General features: G+C 49.2%; 1 protein-coding gene across 6 annotated transcripts in view; it reads left to right on the top strand.

Annotated features, from left to right (window-relative positions):
- Positions 1-23,306, top strand: part of Isha (Insulator su(Hw) mRNA adaptor) — a 67,359-nt gene extending 44,053 nt beyond the window's left edge. For all 6 annotated transcript variants that reach the window (XM_077631035.1, XM_077631034.1, XM_077631032.1 and 3 more), the window contains one exon: positions 19,696-23,306. In XM_077631035.1, coding sequence (XP_077487161.1) covers positions 19,696-22,580 — 2,885 coding nt within the window. In that variant the 3' untranslated portion in view covers positions 22,581-23,306. The remainder of the gene's footprint in view (positions 1-19,695) is intronic.

The raw sequence follows: 23,306 nt of genomic DNA, 5'->3' as shown, positions 1-23,306 counted from the left end.
GGAAAAACTACAAAAGTCTTGCAACAATGGGCGGCTGAACTCAACAGCGTCCCTCCATCGCCATCAGCAGCAGTGCCGCCATTTTGCATTTCCGTAGTTTCAAAGCTATTTTGGTTAGAGGGTGCTTTTTCACATTTTGTTTCAAAATTAGCGGAAGCCATCGGCAATTCACCGTCACCTTCAAGAAAAACGCGATTTAGTACGCGGAAGCTCACAACAACCTGGCAGCACAGCGTGAATCTGGAGTATTCGAAAAGAGCATTCAGTACAGGTGAAGGTTGAAGCTGCATAGTACAACTTGCAGCAACCAGAAGAAAACATCATTTCGTAGCCGGACTACAGCGTATCCAGAATTGGAACGAAAGGTTGCGCTGCGTGCAAGATCGCTGCCTGTGACTGCTGAATGCATCTGTGTGAAAGCGGTAGAGGTGCGGACCGCAGCGTACCCAGAATTGGAAGGGAAGGTCGCGCTGCGTGCAAAGTCGCTGGCTGTGACTGCCGAATGCATCCGCGTGAAAGCGGTAGAGATTGCGTGTGCCTCTAGACTCACGAGGGCACAATTCAAGGGCTCTCCATCCTGAGTGCACCGATTCATGAAGAGGAAGGGCTTTGCTCTACGGCGTCGTACTTCTGTGTGCCAGAAATGAACATGCGAGTCGATGGGCGCGCGACGCTGTTAAAAAATTGGCCGTCCATGTGTACTTACGAGCTGCATTTAAATGAAAATAAATACTCTCACCATTGTGCAACCTGTCGAGTTGCCTTTGTTTCAAGGTAAGGGAGTCTTTCGGTACTTTTTCCATTGAAAAAGAATTTTATTTTTTTCATTTTTAGAATTGGTTAGTAGGGGGGTCGACCTATATTCTGGTCCGACCTATAGTCCGGCTTTTACGGTAGTTTTCTTTTTTCCCACGAGGCAGCACTTTTTTGACGCGCTGCAAAGTAGCCGTGCCACACTCATTGCCCACTAACGACGACTTCGCCGCCTGACTTAAGGGCAACCCACATGGAGCGAACTTGCACTGTGGATTTTGAGCGGCACGGCGGAACGCTGACGCACCACCGCCGCGCTGCACCACAAGCGGCGGAAAATGGACGGCTGCCGCCAGGATTTCAGTGTTGCTAAAAACGGCGTGATTCTATATGCTTAGTAAAATGCTGAAAAGAACAGCTTTGCATTTACAATTAAGTTATTATTTATTCAGTGACGACAAAGAGGTCGATTTATTCTTTGTGACATCTTTCTGAACCAAAATCGTTAACCTGTTCGAACCTCCCACGCTTCCTGACGTCAACCGACGCATAGTGGATAAGCGTAGCAGCTTTGAAAATCTAGCAGCAATCTGAAAGTTTGGCGCGTTTCATCATTAAAATTTTGTGGTGCGTCCATCTTCAGACAAAAGTAAGCTTCGTGCAACTTTTGTTTGCCGTGACCGTGAGGCACGATGTAGCGGCAACGAGGAGTTTGTGGTGAAGCGAGAGGCCCTGCTCCCCGCTTCAACAGGCGTGGCCATATTGTAGAAGCGGCCAGAAGTCACACATGGTCGTGCCCTGATTGGTCCGTGCTGACAGCTCACGTTGGCTGCTTCCGGCCATTGGCTGACCGCCGGGCGAACAGATCTAGCCCACCTTGATCGACGGCGAACGGCCGGCGGGGCCTGCGTCTGGCCGCTGGCCGGCCATTCGCCAGCTTTCTACAAGAAAATCGCTGCTTGTGGATCGCCTGTTGGCCTTCTGCGTTGTTTATGGGCATGCTACATCATCTGTCTTTTAGTTATCAACTAAGTCTTGTTTTTGATGCAGTTTTTTTTCCCTCCCAGAAAGGCGGCATTTTTGGATGTGTTTCGAAGAAGTGGGAGTGTCAGAGTTGCTGGGCAGCTTCCACATGTGCAACGCGTGCCCCAAAACGTCGCAAATTTCAGGACTCCTCTTTATCTGCGATTGATTTTTATCAACAACCCGAGCAGCAGCGAGTCTAAAAAAGCTGTGTTTTCAGGATTCAGATCTGACATTGGCGAGAATGGAAACCAGCCTGGAACACAGGCGGCCGTGCTCTGGTGCTTAACTATGGGGCTTTCAGTGATTTTTTTTTTGAAGTAAGAATACTATTCAAAATAGAACTTTGATTGTTTCGTAAATAGTGACCAATAGAGTACCAAACATTTTGCTTATTTAAGAAAATTCTTAACTTCTTTTTTTTTAGATACAAGTGTAGTTGGTTGTGCCATACAACCCAACGCAACTCATACACAAGCGTGCCTAGATAAATGTGTTTTTACAAGTCTTGTTCACTTATATCCTAAAATTTTGTTTTTGGCAAATGAAATTTTCTGTTGCAAAATGTAATTCATTATTCAAACCGGTATGCCTAAATAGCGTATTTATTTGGCTCTGTTATTGTGTATAGCACAAAATTTTGAATGCGATAGTTTTTACAGAAAAAGAAAAGCTAAAAAAAACTCATTTTCCCCATGCTAGGGAAAGAGTTAATGCAATGCTGCTCAGTGGCTTGCTGCTTTTGTTTCTCGGTTTTCTGCTTTTGAGCTGTAGACTGACTTTGTGCTCAGAAGCTTGTGGAGATAGGCTGAGTAGTAAAGGTAAGCAGCGTTAGCAGCATCAAGCCAGTGTTTTATTTTCAATACAGGATAGAAATGCATCTTCAAAGGCCTTGTGATGAGTTTTCACAGCACACAGACTTAGTTTTTGTTTTGTTTGTAAATTATGGCTTGCAAGGCTTAGAATTAAGTTGTTTTTACCTATTCTACCCAGACTGGTCATACCAGTTGGAGGAGTGTACAGAAATAGTTTTCTTTTGCATTCATTTCCCTCAAAGGCAGTGTTCGTACGCTACACAAGAGGGCTGAATATTTGGAGCAGCAGAGTTGGTGCACATAAGGCCCATTGATGTCCAGAACACAGTGAATTTTTTAGTCACTGTCCTGATAAGTGCATTCTGTAAAAAGTGACTGTTCCAGCTCATGATGCATGATATTTGGGAATGGCTTTACGAGCTTCTAAATTATTATGGCACCAATACTTGTGTACATGGCTGGAATTGAGTACATCTTTAAAAAAAAGAAGAAAAAGTGTGATATCTGCTTGCTTTCATTCAGTATTAATGCTTCTGACGGTCTTTTGGAGATTATCTACATTGTTCACACACACACACATACTTCTGTCAGTAGTCTTGCAGAAACTGTCTTTAGAACCACAGTGTACTCTTGCACCATGGCAGCGCTTAAGGGTGATGCCGGAGGAGATTAAAGGGACACTGAGGAGAACCCTATCAAAATTTTTTTGTTAGCAATATCTGATAGTTTGGCATTTCATGGCTTTGTTGACACTTGTCCGGGAGCGAAAGATGCATTTATTTCAAAGAAATTTAGATTCTAAGTTGAAACTTTTTTTCCCACCGCTCCGATTCAAACTCGAGAACTCTTATGACGACACAGAACGGAGTGACGTGAAACGTGACGTAAACGGAGACTCCGTGATTTCTGGCGGCTAGCGGTGCGGTCTAGCAGCTGCCGAAATGAAAGCTACCGCCGCCGCACGTTGAAGGCATCTATCGGGGGTCGCCACCGTCGCTTCGTTTACGTTTGCACCGGTGTCTTGCCAGCGTTACAATGGATCCCGTTCCCGAACCCGACGACGTGGTTTTCGCAAAAACTCTGGCCTGCATTTCAGCGACCTCAGCCCCACAGAGCGTGCGATGCTTTTGAGGAGCACGGTTAGGTTAGGCGCCGGCGGGTGGTTTCCTCCTTCCTCAGAGAGCAGCCGGTGCAAACTAAATATCATAACCCCAGTGCGGGGAGTCGCAAGGGGCCAAGACAAGGTTGGCGCCTTGTGCGCATCGAAGGCTGGCCGGGGTTTGGGGCCAACGGATTGTGATTCCTTGAACGGCGCGGTTGCACGGCGCAGCAGGCGGCGTCAAGGTCTCCCACGGTTGCAAGGGCCAAGTTATTTATTTATTTTTTGCCACAAAAAACAAGTGGGTGCTCGAGGGCGGTCGCGTTTAAAGTCGGCGGCTTGAAACCAAAGGCGACGCACGACGCTTCAACGGCTTCTGCTACATCCAACGGGTCCAATGGATCTGGCTCTCTTGCCAACTTGCATGTACCTTTAGATATGTACTGTGAATGGATTAAAATAGCCGAGCTCGAAAAGAACAGCTCCGCCCAACTGCCGCAGCTATTGAATATAACGCGCACCTCGCCGCGGAGCCAAATCAGTCTGGCCGGGCTGGCGGCGGCTGGCGCACTCGGCGTGAAATAGATACATGCTCCAATCTCCCCGCCAGTGCGGTCAGAGTGCGCCGAAGCCGCCGAACGCGTCGGCGGTCAAGCGTAGTTGGAGTATAGAGGGTCTCGCTTTGACCGTCGTAACTTCGCCGTGCAGCGCGCGCGCGTGCCTCGCCGCAGCATAAACGCGCCTTAACAGAGCCTGCGCTTAACCGCTAACCAACATATTCGGCGGCGGCATCCATGGGAGCCACTGAAACCCCCCGCCCACTGACTGAATAAAAGGAAAGAAGTCCGGTGCCGAGGTTCGGAATCGAACCAGGGCCTTCGGCGTTTGAGGCGGAAGTGCTACCGCTCCGCCACGACGGCTCAAGTTACAGTCGTCAATAAAGGCGCATCTAGTGAATGCACTCTTCTGATGCAAAAATCTCCGCGCTTTCGCAAGGTATATCCTGGCCTAACAAAGCTAGGCCATCAGCAATTTTTCTGAACTGCCTTGTACCTTGTCTCCCGTTCCTAATAAACGATTTCCGTTAAGTAGTTTGAAGTTGACTGACACAGCCGGGAATGTTTCGCCGGGCAAGCGTGCGAATACACAAGTGCTGCCTTGTACGATCACCGACCATCGTGCCATCATAGCTTTTCATCGACCGTGGCGATCATCTGGCAAGCCTTAACAGGCTCCTTCAAAGGTTAACTATAACTAGCACTTGAAGCGGCACTTGGAGTTCCTCTGCTGCTCGGCGCTTGTAAATCGAAGCGCGTCCAAAACAAAACCACGGGGCACGCAAAGCTCATAGACGCGAAGCGCCATAACAAATCGAAACTCTCCTGACCGCCTGTGGCGCCGCCAAGCATCCGTTTTCTTTGTTTCAAACATTCAGGTTGTCTTTTGCCCGCCTTCCTTGTGTGATAAAAGTGCACTATTGGTTTTAAAACAAAACTTACTTCAATATTGATCTGCGCAACCTACCTTTGTCAGCCTCAGAGATTCGTGAACCCAAGTAGGATGGAAAATTCCTCCAAGGTAGAGTCTCTTGTCCTATGGCGTCACCACGTTTGTACTTGCGAGATTGGCCTGTGGTGGCGATACCTGTATTTTGGTTCTTGCTATTTTCTACCTTACAAGAGCTTTGTTTTCAGTAAGAGCGGCGTTTTTGTGATCAGGAACTGGTATTCTATCGATACAAGCCAACTTCAATTTCTCCTCAGTGTCCCTTTAAAAGCACGGCTGGTAAAATTTTACCTACACTCTGAATTACGATGGAAGAAAACATTGGACAGCTGTGATTACAGAACACTTGGCAAAAAGGACAAGACGAGGACAACTTTGTGGCCATTGCGTTTATGGCTTTGGAAATTGGACTGCATGGTGGATGTGCCAGCTAATTGCCCACATGTAGTATTTCACAGCAAAGGAATACTCTTTGGTCGATATGGAATGCTTAACAGATGGCCGGGATTAATTTGTTCAGTCGTCACCCAGGCACACGCACGCACCCACAAACTAATTTTGGTAACTCTATCTTAATAGGAATAGAAAATTTTATTGTAGTACAGTTAAACCTGATTACAACAAAAATAGAAAAAATTCAGATTTTTCGTTAATCCGGGTTATCGTTACATGCACTTTTCGCAAGAAGACTCGAAAGGACAAAGCAGAATGGAAACCAAAATAAGAAATAAATGCATATGAAATCACCTTGATAATGTTTGCAGAAAACCCCGTTTCTCGAAGCCATAAACGAGGCAAAACGTTCTACCACTACTTTCGCCGAAGCTTGTGCAACGCCACTTGGTGTGGGGAGGGTGGTAGAGGTGGAGGCACTGCAATCAAGCTAGAGGAGAGCGCGCGTAGTCACGTCGCTGCCGCAGTCTGGCCACGGAGTGCGTTCCCTATCTCAGTCTGCCTGTCACTGGGTCCCCAGGAAACGGACACTTGCCTTGTGTCGCTGGCACTCTCCGACGTCCCCGCTTTCTAATAGCGAAAGTTATTGGTGCCGGAATCATGCGAGTAACTCCGCTTTTTTTTTTTTTTTGCTATGCTCCATTATTGCTCACTGCTTTTGAGCGTGAGCTGTTTTAGTGCCAGATAGTGTCACGTTCGAAAAGAAAAAGCGCAGGAGATGCGTCGATGGCACTGGAGCTCGGCGCGTTGTCACCTGTGGCCACTCGTTGTGATAGGCGTTCCTCTCATATCAGCTCGTGCTTTATCATAATGAAAAGTTCGCGAAGTTCTGCCAAATTTTGAGTGACTCGTCACTAGCTAATAGATAGCCGGCGTAACAAGTTATATCAAGGTCTACCATCGCAACACCTTTGTTCCATGGAGGTCTCAAATACACGCGCTTCAATGGGGCGTCATTGGGGAATTGAGAAACTGTGTACTATCGAGGAATTCGCTGTAGGGAGGTTCCTTCTATCCAGATGGAACAAGGAGCTGATCAGTTGCATTCCACAGGTGACTGCATTGCTATTCATTTTTACACATATATGTGTACTCGGCACCGAGGATCAGTGATAGTTCTGCAGTGTCGTTGACCCATGCAACTGCATTTCGTACAGCGCTGCCTGCACGCCTTTAGTTGTACATGTTTCCCTTTCTGCGGGGATAGAACTGGGCCAGCGGCTGCAACAAAATTCATGCCACCTACTAGCGCACAAAGCATTGGTGTGGTACGAGCATGCTGTAAGCCCCTGAACATTGCGAGGGCTTGGGCTTCCTGCTTTGATTGACATACACTCGCCATGCTGTGCGCACTAAACGCACCTTGAGGCACCAGCATCCTCTGTAGTATGTGCGGTGTTTGTTGTAGCCAGGCTAAGCCTCATCAAAATTCGAAGTGGCTGCGGGCATTTATTGTATGGACCGGCAAGGGGTAACGGTCACGACTTGTTATGCAGGAATGCTCCTGCTACTGACATGTAACAGCAGAGTTTGTATGGCATGGGATTCTGTGATAGCTACAACAGGGCTTGACCTCAGCAATTTAGCAGCCGGTAAAATGCTGCACCTGGGACTGTAACAGCGGGCCTTTACCTTATTACGAACACTGGATAAACATCTATCAGCTGGAAAGTATTGGAAACTGTGTTGCAAGTGTGCAGCTGTTTGTAACACAGTTTTGGGATTTTTCTTGATGGGTTATAATACATTTGACATTGCATACAGTCACACAGCTGGCTCCAGCAGGCCATGGAGTCCATAGAAAGCCTTTTGCTTTTTTTTTAGAATTGCTGTGATAATGGGGGTATGTCATGTTCATAATTGGCGGCGAAGGTCAGCATTTGTTATTTATTAATATCACCTGGCAAGACCTGGTTGCCATGTCCAGAACAGAGTGCTTGTACTGTGGGGTTGACATGGGGAGATAAGTACGTTCTCCCCACTCAATCGCGGCTGACACGGTTCAAAGCCGCCTGGACCCCACCCCGTGATCGCGTACGCTACCGAGCGCACGCCGACCACGGCGGGCCTTGCTCTGGGGGAACAAAGGAACGACACATTGGCTGACACAAACAGGCATTTATTGCTACAGAAACAATAACGCCAGCTAGCAACAAGGTACGCTAATGAATCGAGGTCGTCCGACTCACCAGCAAGGTTCCGAGCGAATGTTCGCCCGCGCTAGGGCAAGGGATATAAACTCCGCAGGCCGGACGGGACGAGTACGGGAGCCTGTCTCCCCGTTGCTTCTTCGCCCCGCCGGCGAAGAGCGGAGCCGCCGAGCGACGCCTCCGATCGCGGCGATTATCCCGGCCCAAGAGAGCCCATCTCCCGCGGGCAGGCTTCAGCAGTCTACCCCGCTGCGACGCTGGCGCCCTCTCTTGCCAGTTAATGTAACTGGCAAGGGAACGCGCTCATCCTCGGGGTACGACTGCTGCTGCACGGTGCCTCGCGGGAAAGCAAACTCAGGGGGCTGCAGGGCAGGTCCCCACATCCCCCCAACCTTAAATAGACCCACGCGCCTGAAAGTACATGCTATGGAGGAGTCTCCTGGTCTTCATGTCTTTGAGGCACGTCTTGCAGCGGAGGTCACGCCGACAGCGTCCACGCAGACTTCCGCGGTATTCCGAAGGCGGCGTGACGGTCTCCGCTGGGATGACTCGTATGGCCCGCGGACTACCGTGTCCGCAGGCCCGCGAATCGAAGGCCGGTGGGAAAACTGCAGGCCAGGATCCTGCAGTAGTCGCCAGGGCAGCAGCAGCCGGAGGTGACTGCTGACTGGTCTCGCCACAGCTGCCCCGGATGGATGCGGCGAACAGGATACAGGCCGCTCCGTCGCAGCAGGTGGCAGCGAGACGATGTGCACCGGTCAGCAAGCCTGGGTGGCTCCACCGGATCTGCAAAATTGTCGAAACGCTCTCGGCGTGCCTTTAACGTAGGTCACGGGAGGGGAAACGGCATCCGCAAGGGCCTCGTGGCACAATGCCTAACTCGCTAGCAAAACGTGTCGGCGGCTGTGCAAACGCAAAGTTCGAGTGAACAAAGCCCTTTCTTGAGTTGAACGAGACTGCTCAGTTCGTGCGAGGTTACAAAAAAAACGGACGGGCAGCAAAGTGCGCCCCCTCTCAACGTCACGGTCCGGTGGTCATGTCTCCTTTAATGTGGTGCAGGCAGCTCCGAAAAGCCTCAGGCCTAACGACCACTCCGACAACGACCGTGAGCACAACAAAGACCCGAAACGGGTTTTGTGCGCGCAGCCGCGAGGAGACATCAGCTTTGTGGGGTGGTCCTACCCCGCTCACTGCACAAAGCAGCTTCTGAGCGGTCGGCGCCCACCGTATCGGACGGTGTCGGAGCGCCCGGTGCCGAGCTGCAATACCAGCGAGCTCGTAGCGGCACCCGTGGCCCCAGGCCACCCGGCTCCCGGAGCCGCGACTCCCAGAGTCGAAAAAGAGATAGTAGAGAAAATATATACAGAAACTCGGACCACCCACGCGGCTTCCGTACTCACTCGCTTCGGGCTCGGCGACTCCGCGGGCGCTAGGCCTCGAACTCCCTCGATGCGGACCAAGTCATTCTCACGAAGAAACTCCAGGGAAAAAAAATGTGCTGAGCATGTCGAAAAGTTCAAACATGCTGCAGCGCAATACACCTCGCACTCAAGAAAGCATGCCGCAGGTCCTAGCGATCAAAATTCACTCTAGGCCTAGCACTTGTCAAGTCCGGACAAAGAGCGTTCCTCGAACCGAACCGACAGTCGTCCAATGTTCCAAGAGCAGGCCCCACGTTGGGCTGCCAGATGTGGGGTCACTCTGCGTCCAGCCGGCCGGGAAGGCGAGCTTCCGTGCAAGCTACACGCAGGCGTTACTTAAGCACGCAACACGTTTCCCCAACCCGTGGCGCAGGGTCGCAGCCACGGCAGGTCCGGACGAAATAGGCAACGGCAGGGCACGCTAGGAAATAGTTTATTATCCTAACGCGAGGTAAAGCACACTGCGGAAGAATGTTCTATCCGTAAAATAGATGTTCAGTAGCTCACCAAGTCGTTGACGTCGACCGGCGTTGGTGTTCGGGGGCCGGCGGGCAGCGGAAGGGGTCCGTGGGGTAGTTAGGTCAGGTCCGGCGGCGAGAGAGACCTTCCCGCCGCGCGATCACGCCTTTTATCCCCTCGGTCATTGCCTCCCTCGCAGCAAATCGTTACCGTCAAGCTTAGGCGTGCTACCCTCTCCGCAGAAGGCGACGCGCTGCCGTGACGTCACGTCAGTGCTGGGGCGGAAATGAGCAGAGTCGCGGGGGTGCCTTCTCTCCACATTCCTGGTGGCCAGCGCGCCCGTATAGGTCACGGTCGCCGCTGGCGCGGGGGACGAGGAGGGGATACCCGTGTATCCCACAGTACATAGCTTCAAAAGGGACCATAGTGACTAGTTGTTAAGCACAGTGCATTATAGTTGTTTGGTGCAAGCAATCCACATTCAGGCAAGTAGCAGGCTTCCAGACATGCACTTCTGATATTCCATTCACAATCCCCTAGCCAATTACGGTAGCGCCTCAAGTTTCATGTGAGCTAGACAATTTGGATGTACCCGCAGCAATGGCTTGGTAGCTGTGGTGTTCAGCAGTTGAGCCTAACTAAGGACACAAGATCGAATTCCTGCCTTAGCAGCCACATTTCAATGGAGGTGAAATGCAAAAACACCCATGTGCTATGTGATGTCAATGCATATTGAAGAACCCCAGGCAGCCTACTACTTCTAGCCCAAGTGCAGTTTAGGAGTTTAAAACCCCACATACCATACCATACAATTTGGATGTGATATGGTCTGGAAATAATGCAAGTAAATAGCTCACGTGGTAAACAGTTGCATTGCTTACGACTCTTGTAAGATGCCAGCAGATCCTGCCTGCTTTTGTAGTGGGACTTCGGGCTTGATTATCTAAATATGTTTTCTAATGTTATGGGTTTTTGCTACTACCCAACTAAAGCGGCTTTGGAAGATAGTTTGTAGAGCCATGCGAATAGCTGAATTTTGGATGTTGGAGTGAACTTGAATATTAAAAAATTGAGTGCAAATAGAAATAAATACTGTTATAATACTGCCAAGTTAAATTACAGTTAAAATTTTCTTTGAAACGTGGCCTAAAAAAATTTATTAGAGGTATGCAGATACTAAATTTTTGGGTGCAAAGCATGTATGAATAACAAAAAATTTGTCAAATTAAATAGAATAACTTCGACCTTCATTACAGGTAGTTCAAAATAAAGAGAAGCGCTTTTCCACAAAACACAGCTATGAAAAGGAACAGATGTTGAAACAAGTTTTTTTACTCACCAGTATAATTTGTTTTATACCTGTAAGGCCTAGTAGGCATTAAAGAAGTATTTGGGAATCATGCAGTAATACAGTAAAACCTCGTTGATAAATTTTTTTTAATTGTGGGGAGAGCGTATGGATCCAAACAGCATGCTTTTGAGAAATGTAACTGTTGATTGAGGTAAGAAGACATTTTCAATTTAACTTTATAAATGTCGATTGGCATTTTTTGGCACAAGATCTGAACGGATCCTATTCCAGTGCTTGCTGAATTCAGACAGTGTTCGCACTGTCTTTAGCACGGAAGGAAATTTGTAACACATCCGGTCCGTCGACGGCAGTGACGAAAGTGACCAAAATCTCTTCCTTGCCATTTTCGGATGCTTTGCCCCTTTGCATCCAAGTACTGTGGGGAAGCCACTGTGGCTGCTGATTGTCTCGGTGTTTCTGCTTTTTAAGCTGCGTTTCCCAGACCCATCCAGTTCATGTATTAGCGCATCGCTTTAGTTCATAAGAGCTTCGCCTCCTTTCTCTTATGCACTGCGAAGGAACCTCAGCGTTTCTCCTATTCATACCGCGTCCCCGCAGAAACGGCCGTCGCGAATGCTAGTGCGCCGTTTTTATTAAGGCCAGAGCCTTTAATGGCTCATACTTGCGGCCATAACCATGTCCGCTCTCAGGTCATGTCTGGTCTCGTGTCATGTCACGCCTAAATTAACTCAATAAGAAAAAAGATCCTTATCATAAGTTGAGTGACGGAAACAGAGGCGCGGCGACAAAACCGCATCCGCCAAAGCGCCGACGTTGGCTTGAGCAACAGCTATCCGAAGTGCACATGAAATCCCAGCGATTTTTGTCATTGGTTGACCTCAGTGTGGTGCCAGTATTTCCGAATATGTTCACTAAAATCTTGAACAACCATTTGACGTACTCATTCTGAGTGGTGTCTTAGCATTTCTCTTTGCATATAGCTTACATGTTTTAGTCAAGTTTGAGGCTAGCTTGTGACAGTGGTTCGGATCAATGACATATGCTTTTGAGAAATGTAACTGTCGATTGAGGTAAGAAGACATTTTCAATTTAACTTTATAAATGTCGATTGGCATTTTTTTGGCACAAGCGCTGAACGGATCCTATTCCAGTGCTTGCTGAATTCAGACAGTGTTCGCATGCTTTAAGGCATGGTTGAGTTGTGCACGGAGATGTGGAGATCTGAGAGCTACTGCATCCTTTCCTTTCCTCAAAACACATGCTTTCGCATTCCTCCATGTAAGCAGACTAATGCACCTGCTCTTCAGCCTACTGCACATGCGTGTGATGTCAGTCATTGAGTGGTGTCACCACCGTTCGAGAGGAGTGCTCCCCAGGCAATCTTGCCAGATGCCTCCTGAACACCGATCAGGAAGGGCGCCGCCTGAACGCTCTCCTGTGTATCCAGCAACCAAGCGTGCGCCTGCCAATAAACGACAGTGACACAAGCAGCAACAGCGTGCAAAGTACCCCTCTGAATTTTTTTTGTTCTTGGTGGCGGTGGTGGTGGTGGTGGTGCTTCGCCTCGTTGCATCGAGGCACTGCAGAGAAGCCACAACAAGCGACTGCCGCAAAAAAACATGCCGTGTGCCCTCTCGTTCAGCCCACTTCTCTGTTTGCACATGTGTGGTTGTTCGATAAACATATTATAGACTACAATTTGTCTAACTTTTAAACATAGTAGCCGAGAAATCGTGTTTTCCGGGAACATATTAACCGGGAAAATATAGTGTAACTCTATGGGACATTTTTCATGTCCGCGATTTTGAGCGTACGAACTGGGAAATCATATGAACCGGGAACGTATCAATGAGGTTTTACTGCAGTATCGGGAATCGCGCAGTAATAGTGTAGCGGTAAACTTTATTTTGTAGAGTAGTACCTTGTTTACAGTTCTTTCAATAACAATTGCTGTCAGTATAAAAGAAGTGATATCACGGTTTGACTTTATGCTCACATGACAAAAAAAGTTGACTGAATGTTGTCTTGAAGCATTGCAAGGTGGCCCGATTCCTACTTACTGGAGGAGTGATGTCAGCGGTCGATTAACAGTGAGGGAAGGCACTGCTGGCGAAACACAACAAGACGGCTTACGAGACGTACAGAAGAGCTGCAGCATGAGCTGCGATACATGTGGGACAATCCCTTCCACGCTCCCTTGCGACACCTGAAGATGAATTGCCGGTTGTCGAATGCCGCCCGAAAGGCAATGTTCATGATGATACATAGCCCACTTAGCCCTCGCGCATTGGTTTCGCCAGACTGCAAGCACTGTGTTGGACCCCAACCACCCAAACGTCGCGAACCGCGAAGGTGCTTAGATTACCATGCCGTAGGGTCGCTCAGCGTGTGCACTGCACTGTAGAAGGCACTGTTGCGCTGGCTGGCTTAGAGTCTGATAGTTCTGTTTTACATTTTAATGCAATAGCATTAGCGATCTCATTCATGAGAAATGGCGGCATCAGCCTGTCCGTGTCACGAGAAACCAGGTGGCAACTTGCCCACTGGGTTTGATGGCTTGTGGCAGTAAAATTAATTCAAATAAATTCAATGCAATTGTCACCTGCCGATCGTAGCACTGGCATATCAGCTCATTGGTCAAGAGGTAGACAGCTTCCTGATGAAGTCTATGCAAAAATGAGCCTTAAGGAAGGTCGGGAAGAACAGCCTGTGCCCCATAAGCTCCACCGGTGACTGTGTTTGAAACGGCCACCTGCTGGGGCAGTAGCGCATCTCTAACCACTGCGCCAGTAGCAGTATGGGGACTCCCCACAGTATATGAATCTATAAAAGAGAATGAGTACTTGCGCTAGAGGTATCTCTAATGCTATTGCATTGTACTCTTATGGGTAGGTTAAGCGTCAGATCTCATTTTTCTTCTCTCCTCTGCGGCCTAAAATACACAGTTTCTATGTTCTGATGACAATTGAGAACGATCAAAGCAGTTGCCGAGCACACGTGAGCCACAACTTCGCTTCTTCTGCTATCCTTCCCAAGCTGGGCCACTTCCGTGCGCTCACGCATCCTGTCATACTCACACATCTTGTCATAGTGATCACTACCAGTCACTACTAGTCAGATTCACAGTTAGCAGTTGACTGCATCTTGGCTGGACACACTGACATGCCGCGTGGTGCTGCACTTTGTTTTCCGACCCGAAAATGCACAGTGGCGGCCCTCGATGGTCTTCAACGCATCAATTTTATGCAAGGCTGAGCATTACTGAGCACAGGCTTTTGTAGCGTGCTGGAAGTCTATTCTATCAGGAAAGAGCAAGTCAACTCATGTGACAAGTCCAAGGTACTGCCATTTGGGAGTGTCGTTATGTTTCACCACATGTTTAAATGGAACAAGAAGTTGGTAATTGCTGAACATTTAGGAAGTTTGAATAGTGAATGTGCAGTGCAAATTGAATAATATTCGCACACCCCCAGTACGTGTTCTTGGTTTAGGATTTTTTTTTTTTCATTGGCTGATTGTTTTGATGCTCGAAAAATGGTATCAAATGCTAATAAGCAAACAGCCCCATCAGCAAAGTGTAGAACGACTCCCAGACTTATACCTCCGTCACACTGGGAGATTTAATGACATTCGATGCATCAAATATTATTCTGTCTGTTTCAGTGCTACACAGTATCAAAAAAAAATGTCATTCGCAAATAATAGCAATGACGATCAATGAAAAATAAATTAGTAGGATGAAGAGACATTGGTGCGCATAAAAGGTGTTTGAAATTGTTCTGTAGTTCTTTAAAGGCGGGTGAGAACATTTCTGTGCATTACAGTCGACCAATTTTTCGGACCCTCTAGAGACTGCGAAAATGACCGAAAAATCAGGCAGTCCGGAAAATCAAATTTCACCGAAAGAACCGCCGCCAACTTGTTACAAATGTGGCGGAGTAAATGCAGGAAGGAGTTTTGTGCACATTCTGAAGCTTCTCATGACTAAATTTCACAGCATGTCATGTGCATAGACAGCGGGTGGCGACCGCTTTCACGAGCTCTGCCTGGGTGTGCGCCCCCTCGGCATGTCGCCGATGAACACACAGGTTGGAACAAGGTCTAGACGCAGAAGCGAACACACCGCTGTGGGAACCTCGCTATGCCGTAGTACGAAGGGCCTGGAACGAGAATGCGAAGATGGCGAAACGATAACAACCGATAAATGGCCGAAGCAAGCGTTCCTTCGGTGTAATTAGGCCTAGCGACTATAGCCAAAATTAGCATAGTATCTGGCGATATGCACTCAGCAGTGGCTTCCGTATAATGAGAGGTGTCTTGTGTGCCATCGAAACGCCAGTTGTGTCAGGGTTGCAGTGTGTTTTGCCACGGCTACGCCGCGCTTTGAAATTTCAAAGCGAGCTTGGCATAACCGCGCCTCCATTAATGCATCAAAATTTTCTGCCGCGCTCGCCGTCTCCGTGCAGCCGTACACCTCCCATGCGCTTCGCTGCTAACTCTTCCTGCATTCAGGATGGAAGACTCGTCACAGATGAATTCCGCAAACTCTGACTACTGTTCAAGTTTGTGCGGTAGACGACATTCAAGAACAGTACTAATTCGAAACCGCACGGGCGCAACGTGCCAGCTCGCACAGAATTTCAGCTTCGCAATTTAAGGGGCTTCCTTTAAGCTTGAATTTCGTTCTGTTTGATGAAGTTTTCAATCTCTCGTGCAGTTTGAATTAATGAGGTTCCACTGTACGCATTCATGGTATGGCGGCTTGGATATTGATGGCAAGTGTGAACGAGGTCCGAACAATCAAGCAGTCAGTTGCGATGCATCTGAAATTTGAGGCGCTCTTATACATTGGCTCTATGGGTCATATCGCGGTGCTGTGAAAAAGTCCGAATAATCAAGCATGTCCGAAAAATAAGGCATCCGAATTTTCTGTCGTCGACTGTATTATAGGCAAGTGTCAGGCCATGACTTCATGGACATACAGTGGTGCTGGCATCAGCAGTGACTTTTTTTTTGTTGTGTAGGCAAAAGGCAGGACCGTATACATTTGGTGTGCCATGCTTGTGCATTTTTGAAAATAATTCATGGGGCATGCTGATAAATTGTGGTGCTGTTGGTTGAGCAGCAATTCAAGAGAAATGACGCGGCATAAATGTCCACAAGTTCATTGCGCTCAGATTGGGGGCGAATGCGACGGGCAGCAGCCAAGGTGCGAGACAAGTTCAACTACAGATTGGCTTCGCGGCTTGCATTGCATTTCTGCTTCGAAATCTGATCACTTAGTTTGCGTCTCTTAATTTTCATGAGCAGTGAAGATTCCAAATTTGAAAAATACCAGCAAAAACATTACCTTAAAAACTGCCTCTGTTATTCACAGACAACAATTATTAAAGTTGTTTACAACAGAATTTAATTGTCGCTGATAAACAGTGCGATCAGCCTGATAATAAGGCACAGGAATGGACCCTCTGACGAAAGTTCAGTCGCGTGGTGAATAGTCCAAGAATCAGCATGTGCAGCTCGTTCACATTCTGTCATTCTCTCAGCATAAGAATTTTAGGCGCCGCATTCCGTGTGCGTGCAATTCTAAGTTAAACTCAGGGGGTCTGTTTTCAGAGGCTGCTCACCCATTGATCTTAGCGATTCAAGGACGCTAGAATCTCAGCAAAGTCACGCAGTGCTATTTCCCAGATTATTTGAATTTTACCATTGTAGGTCAATCAGAACATGGCAAACACAACATATACCACACCAAAAGTTACTCTGATAGAGCCGAAGGCGCACGCTTGAAGGCAAATTCTAATATAAGAAGAGGAATTACTGTTCGGCGAGAAAAATAAAAGTTTGCGTCATATTCAATTTGCACGCTACAGTGTTTATTGCTTTTCTTGTATTCCTGTCTCCCCCTGCATTCAGTGATCGTTTTCACGCATGGTTATCTCGTTATGGCTCGCAAGGTGCAAAACAGGTGCACTGTTTGCAAATGCAACAGGTCACCTGCCTATCGATGTGAGTGCACTAGTAAACAAAAAAAAAGTCAATGCGAGAAGCAGAGTGGGGTATGCGGAGCCAAGTTTTGAGTGGCTCACTGCTTCAGTATGCTTCTAACAATGAGTTGTCTATATCAAGAAGCAGGTGACGGCTGAAAAGTATGCACCACACAAGACCACGTACCCACGCCTATCGTGGCACTGTCTGTTGCTCAGCATTAAGTTACACCTGAATTCAGCCTGTCACTTCAAATTTATCAATGGACGCTCTCCATCGTGTACATGTTGATAATCAGCCAGGCCGGCCACGCTGTTTATTGCCACGGCCGCTCGAGATTAAGCGGCCGTGTTGTTACACTCCCATTTGTGAGCACTGTACTCTTTCTCGTGACGTTATTTCGCTTGTGAGTGCTTTGTAGTAAGTATGACTTCATGGTGGTCCAAAAAGCCTGAACTTCAGAGCTATGGTGCCTATAGCCGTCATACATTGCCATGCTGCCCCGCGTGTGTTTTACGCGCCATGCTCAGTTTCACGAACTTTACTCAGTTTTGTCTGCATTGTAACTGCTCGGTAATGTTGCTGGACTCTATTCATTATCTTTGTTTGAGATAGAATCGATCAAACCGGACTGGACCAGACTTTCCAGGCTGTACATTAGGCATTGCGCCTACGAAATAGTCTGCCCTGGTCGGTTGGGCACCCTTTCAGCAATATGCCTTTCTGGTATAATCTCTAATCGCTTGCCCCGAGAACAGCATGCATTAGCTCCATGCTTGTAACGAGTGAACATCTCAAATATGTGCACGGCGTACCAATGGAAGAGAATTCTTTCGTCAGAGGGTCCATTCCTGTGCCTTATTATCAGGCTGATCGTACTGTTCACCAGCGATGAATTCAATTTTGTTGTAGATAATTTTAATAATTGTGTCTGTGATTAATGGAGGCACTTTCTAAGCTAATGTTTTTCTTTGTATTTTTCAAAATTGGAATCTTCACTGCTCTGAAATGCAGTTTTTGCTGGTTTGAAGCACTTAGAAAAGCCATGTTTTTAACTGCTGCCAGCGTGCTCCTCTTCCAAACTGTTTTGCCTGTTCCAAACCTGCTCCAAAATATATACTTACTTGATTCGCAGTTTGTTAATTCCACGCGTGCTTGACAACTTATTGTTGTAAATTTTGCAAAACCAGAAGTATATTTATATAGTCTTGCAAAATTTGCAGTGTCAGGATGTGCATGTAGGCTTTTTTAAAACTGCAGCCAGCCGTAATACAATGTTAAAATAGCTGCCTGTGTACCCTTTTAGCAATACCCATTTTTCACAGGCACTGAACAAAGTGAACTTCCTGTTCTCAGGCTTAAGCCTGTTGTACCTTGTAGCATGGGCTGGAACAGTTTGTTTCCCTTTTTGGTGTCCCTGCATAGTTTTTGTCTTTAGGCCTGTAAACTGGGCTGTATGCTTTTTGTTTTAAACTTAGTAAACTTCATTGCATTATGTGCAAAGCTATTAAAGCTACATTGAAGGGTAACCAGTCGTGGCTAAAGGGCTAACTTTTTCGTGTTTTAGCCTTCCTTGAGAACAGCAGTTATGCACAATCAGCCCTTATCGCAGAGTGCAGAACAAACAATTTTTCATAGTTTAAATTACTGTCTATTCATTGATCTTTTTCTTTGTTGCATGTGCGCAATTCCAAACCATCATGATTGCTTACCACAATCGACTTCCTCTGACTTAAAAGTGTCGTACTGCAGCATCGCAAGCAGGAACAAAAATGGTTTCTTTCTATGAGAAGATTGGTGTTGCTGGATGATTTGTCAATACTTTAGCTATAAATTTAGCTGTGCACTGTTCATGACAACTATGCTTTGTATCTAGAAAACTATGCTACAGTTATGCAAAAAGGCACAAGTTATGACTGGTAGCTACATTATCTGCCTGTTTTAAGAAGAGGAAAGTGCCTCTTTTGCCTGGCCTCAATCTTTCGCAGGTCACATAGAATTGCTGTTGCTGAGGCTCGTCAGGAAGGTTAATATGCCAAACTTTGTTGTCAAGGATACCAAGGAAATCTCTCATTCTTCATTATGAAGCCTGTTGGTATTGGTATCAGTTTACTTTGGGTAGTCATATCAGTGACCTCGTGTTCTCATGTTGGCGAGGCCAGATTCCAGCGTCCTACTTAAGCGTTGCCGATGCAGTACGTGGGGGTGGTGCACCACACTGGGCTCCGGCCACTGCCCATGCAAAGCCTAGGGCAGGGCCGGCGAACGCTGCTCTGTCAACCCTCTAAAAGGTGTCACCGTGCGATAAGCTAATGGTATGTTCGCTGAAGTACAGTAGGGAACGTCTTCTATGCTGCATCATGCCACTGCTCTGCTCTTCTGTATAGGTGCAACCAAAATCAACTCTGATACTAAAAACCAACTTCCCAGCAGCGCTTCTGGTTGATAGGTTGATATAAAATATGCTTGCAATGTCAGAAAGCCACATGTAGCTTCTTTGAAAGCACAACAGCTGAAAACATCCAGTCCTTCTTTGTAAACAGTTGTCATAGCACTCATTATTCATTTAGTTTGGCAGGCTGCTGTGGGCACTTTCACTTCAGCAGTCATTATCATTGGCAGTGGGTCCGCAGTCTTTGTGTCTAGCATGCCACTGTTTGTGACTGCAGAGTTTTTTCAGCAACAGACTTACTTTGTTTATGTGCACCTGTTACAGGCATGCTGCCCTCCCAGAGCCTTGTGATGTCTCAAATACAGCTGCCTATGGGTGTGCCTCCTCCACCCAACCACATGCTCATGGTGCCACCGAACGCATCTCAAACCCTCCTGGGGCCCAGTGCCCTAGGCCTGCTACCCCCTCACTTGGGCCTGCCAGGGGCTGCATTGGGTCTGCCACTTCATCCTCCTATGAGCCTCCCAGTCACCTCGCAAGCAGCAGTGGTTCCCATCGTCACCTCAGCAAACCCTGTTGCAGCTGTCACCCAGACACCCGCTGCAGTGACAGCACCTGTTGTAGATAGCTCAACTGCAGATGTACCGATGGCCATTGATGGCGACGCCACACCCACCGACGAAGATGGCACAAGTGAAGCAAGTCGCCTTGGTTTGGTCCCTTCTGCCTCAGGGGAGACAGCACCAAGCCATAAGGAGCCTACTGAAAGTGGAAAACCGACCATGAATGAGTTTGGTGTCGCACCATCTTCTGGTGGATTTGCACCTCTGTCTGCACCACCTGGTGTGCCAAGCCAGTTTGTGAACCAGGGTCTGGTGGGAAAAGAAAAGACTGATGTTGAAACTGCAAAGGAAAAAAAGTCTCCATTGGCTGGATCTAGTCACGAAGCACCTAGTGCAGATGTCAAGGCTGCACAGCCTGAGAAAACTGAGCCTGACAAAATGCAGGTGGATGAACCTAGTACAGGGCAGCAGGCTGCCGAACCAGGACAGGAAGCTCGCACTTTCGAAGCGTCTCCGGTGAGCTCTGCTAATATTCCCTTGCCTGTTGGGCTCCCAGGAATGCCGTCACCACCCATGCCTCCTAGAGGATTTGCTGGTGCACCAGTACGTTTCAGAGGGCCACCTATGTTTCCCTTTGAAAATCCTGCTGATGGCAGGCCTGGCATGGAATTCCCAGGACCTAGGCTAATGGGTCCAGATCCAAGAATGATAGTTCCCCCATCAGGTGATTTCCGGCAGCCTAGCCCTCATGACCAGGCCATGATGGTAGGACCAGGAGAGCAGAGAATGATGGGTGGCCCCTTGGAACAGCGTATGCTGGATGGACCTCCAGAAGCAAGAATGATCGGTGGCCACATGGAGACTCGAATGCACAGGGGGCCTGAGCCTAGGATGATGGGTGGTCCACCAGAACCGCGAATGATTGGTGGTCCTATGGAGCCGAGATTGATGGGTGGACCGCCTGAGCCAAGGATGATGGGTGGCCCGGAGGAACTCCGGATGCTTGGCGGCCCTCCAGAGCATCGAATGATGGGTGGTCCGCGAGACCACAGAATGATGGGTGTGCCTATGCCAGAGCCTAGGATGATGGGAGGACCTCCTGACCATCGAATGATCGGCGGACCAATGGAGCACAGAATGATGGGAGGCCCCATGGAACATCGCATGATGGGAGGACTTCCAGACCACCGAATGATGGGTGGGCCACCGGACCACAGAATGATGGCTGGACCTCCAGAACACAGATTGATGGGTGGCCCTCCTGATCACAGAATGATGGGAGGTCCTCCTGACCACAGGATGATGGGAGGTCCACCAGATCACAGAATGTTGGGTCCTCCAGATCATCGGATGATTGGCGGGCCACCAGACCACCGAATGCTGCCCGGACCGCCAGACCACCGAATGCTGCCGGGGCCGCCAGACCATAGGATGCTCAGGCCACCCGACTTTAGATTAGGCGGTCCCCCACCAGACTTGAGAAAGCTTGGGCCTCCAGAACCGCGAATGTTGGCGCCCGGTCCCCGCATGCTGGCCCCTAACCTACCGCCCATGATGGCGGCCTGTCTCGCGGACCTGAAACCTCCACAGGCTGACGGCAAAGGTCCTGATAGCCAAGGCGACGGCCACAGGGAGAAGAGTGCTGAAGACAAGCCCGCCGATTTTACTGACAAGAAAAAAGACGAGAATGGAGAGGCGCCAAAGGATTGGGAACCGCCAGCGGAAGGGCCGAACGGGCCAGCTGCTGAAGAGCGGCAGGCCAACGGCGAGCAGCCGTGGAAGCAGCCGGGCTTTGGCTTCTTCGGTCCCCCACGGTCGAGGTTTAACGATCCACCTCAGTCCGAGCGCGGACCCGACAGCGCCTGGAGCGCTGGGAGGGACGGCGACGACAGTGGGTTCGGCGGAAGCGACAGGCGTGTATTCACAAATGCCTTTGGCGAGGTCACCACCGAGCGGCGGCGAGGAAGCGGCCGCGAGCGCAGAAGCCGCTGGTCACGGGAAGACGAGGAACGCGAGTCTCGGTCGCGGTCGGAGCGCAGCGACCGAGACCGTGGGGACCGTGACCGCAGGGACCGGGATCGGAGCAAAGACCGCAGCGACCGGGACCGTGACAGGGACCGCGATCGGAGCGACCGCGACAGGGACCGCAGTGATCGCGACCGGAGTGACCGGGACCGGACCGACAGGGACCGGGATCGCAGCGAGCGGGACCGAGACCGCAGCGAGAAGGATCGCGATCGGGATCGGGAGAAGGACCGTGATCGGGAGAAGGAGCGAGACAGGGAGAAGGAGCGAGACCGGGATAAGGACCGAGACCGGGACAGAGAGCGCGACAGGAATGATCGAGACCGTGATCGAGGGGACAGAGACCGTGACCGAGGCGACAAGGACAAGGAGCGCAGCGAGCGCAGTAGCAGAGGGGACCACCGCAGGAGTCGAGACCGTGACCGAAGTACCGGCCGCGGCCACAGCACGCCGGAGCGAGCCGCAGCTGCTCCTCCAGCAGCTGAATCGAGCAGCAACGGGGAGGTGAGCAGCCGGCCGAACGGGAGCACTGAGGAAGTGCCTTTGCCGAAAGACGTTGAATGCAAGGCCCCCGCCGAATCGGAAGCAGCCAAGGAATCAGCGGACCAAGCAAAGGCGTGACGTATCTTGAGTGCGCGAATGTGTGTGCGTGAGGAGCTTTGTGTACATAGCAAACGAGACAGCTCGGCATTACGGGACGGAGCAGGGCTTTGCCCGGGCCTGAGAAACAAAAAAAAAAAACACAGATGGGCTTTAATGGACTGCCCTGGCGCAGCAAGTCGCCCACCGACCCTGCGGGTCGCAAAACCAAATAAAACGAAAATAGTGCTCTGCCTGTTTCTGTTATACGAAACATGCTTTGCCTTTTCTGGTTTGGCCCCACCCCCGCTGGGTGTCTCTGAAGAAGCAAGACACGATTGATGTTACTCCCCAGGCTGTCCTTCTGCTGAAAGTAGCTGCAAGCGCGACGCGCCATCGGCAGCCGCAGGGTAAGTGGCCCGTGGATGACTGCAGCGGCCACGCCTTCCGGACTGTGAACTGTTGATCGACCACGGACGCTCGGCGCAAAAGGTAGCGGCTTCTCCCACGGCACGCTCTCGGCCTATCGCGGAATGTTAAGCTGCTTTGCTAGGGAATCGAGAGTGAGTTATCTTTCCCTTCGCTTCACCCCTGAAGCCCTGGGGGAGAGGGGCTCGTGACTCCTATTTTTGTTCCCCCTAAAGCTGTTTAGAGAGGTTCGAGCATGTTTTCTTTCCTATGTGCTGTAACGAAACGAGAAAGGTATTGAGAGCGAGTGTGTAGTGTGTGCTTTCTGGGTAGAAATAAATACTGCTGATTGTCCGCAGA

This window comes from Amblyomma americanum, chromosome 7 (assembly GCF_052857255.1).
Source record: "Amblyomma americanum isolate KBUSLIRL-KWMA chromosome 7, ASM5285725v1, whole genome shotgun sequence".
Classification (NCBI taxonomy): domain Eukaryota; kingdom Metazoa; phylum Arthropoda; class Arachnida; order Ixodida; family Ixodidae; genus Amblyomma; species Amblyomma americanum.
Note: the sequence above shows the minus strand (reverse complement) of the source record. Positions and strands in the feature narration are given on the sequence as shown.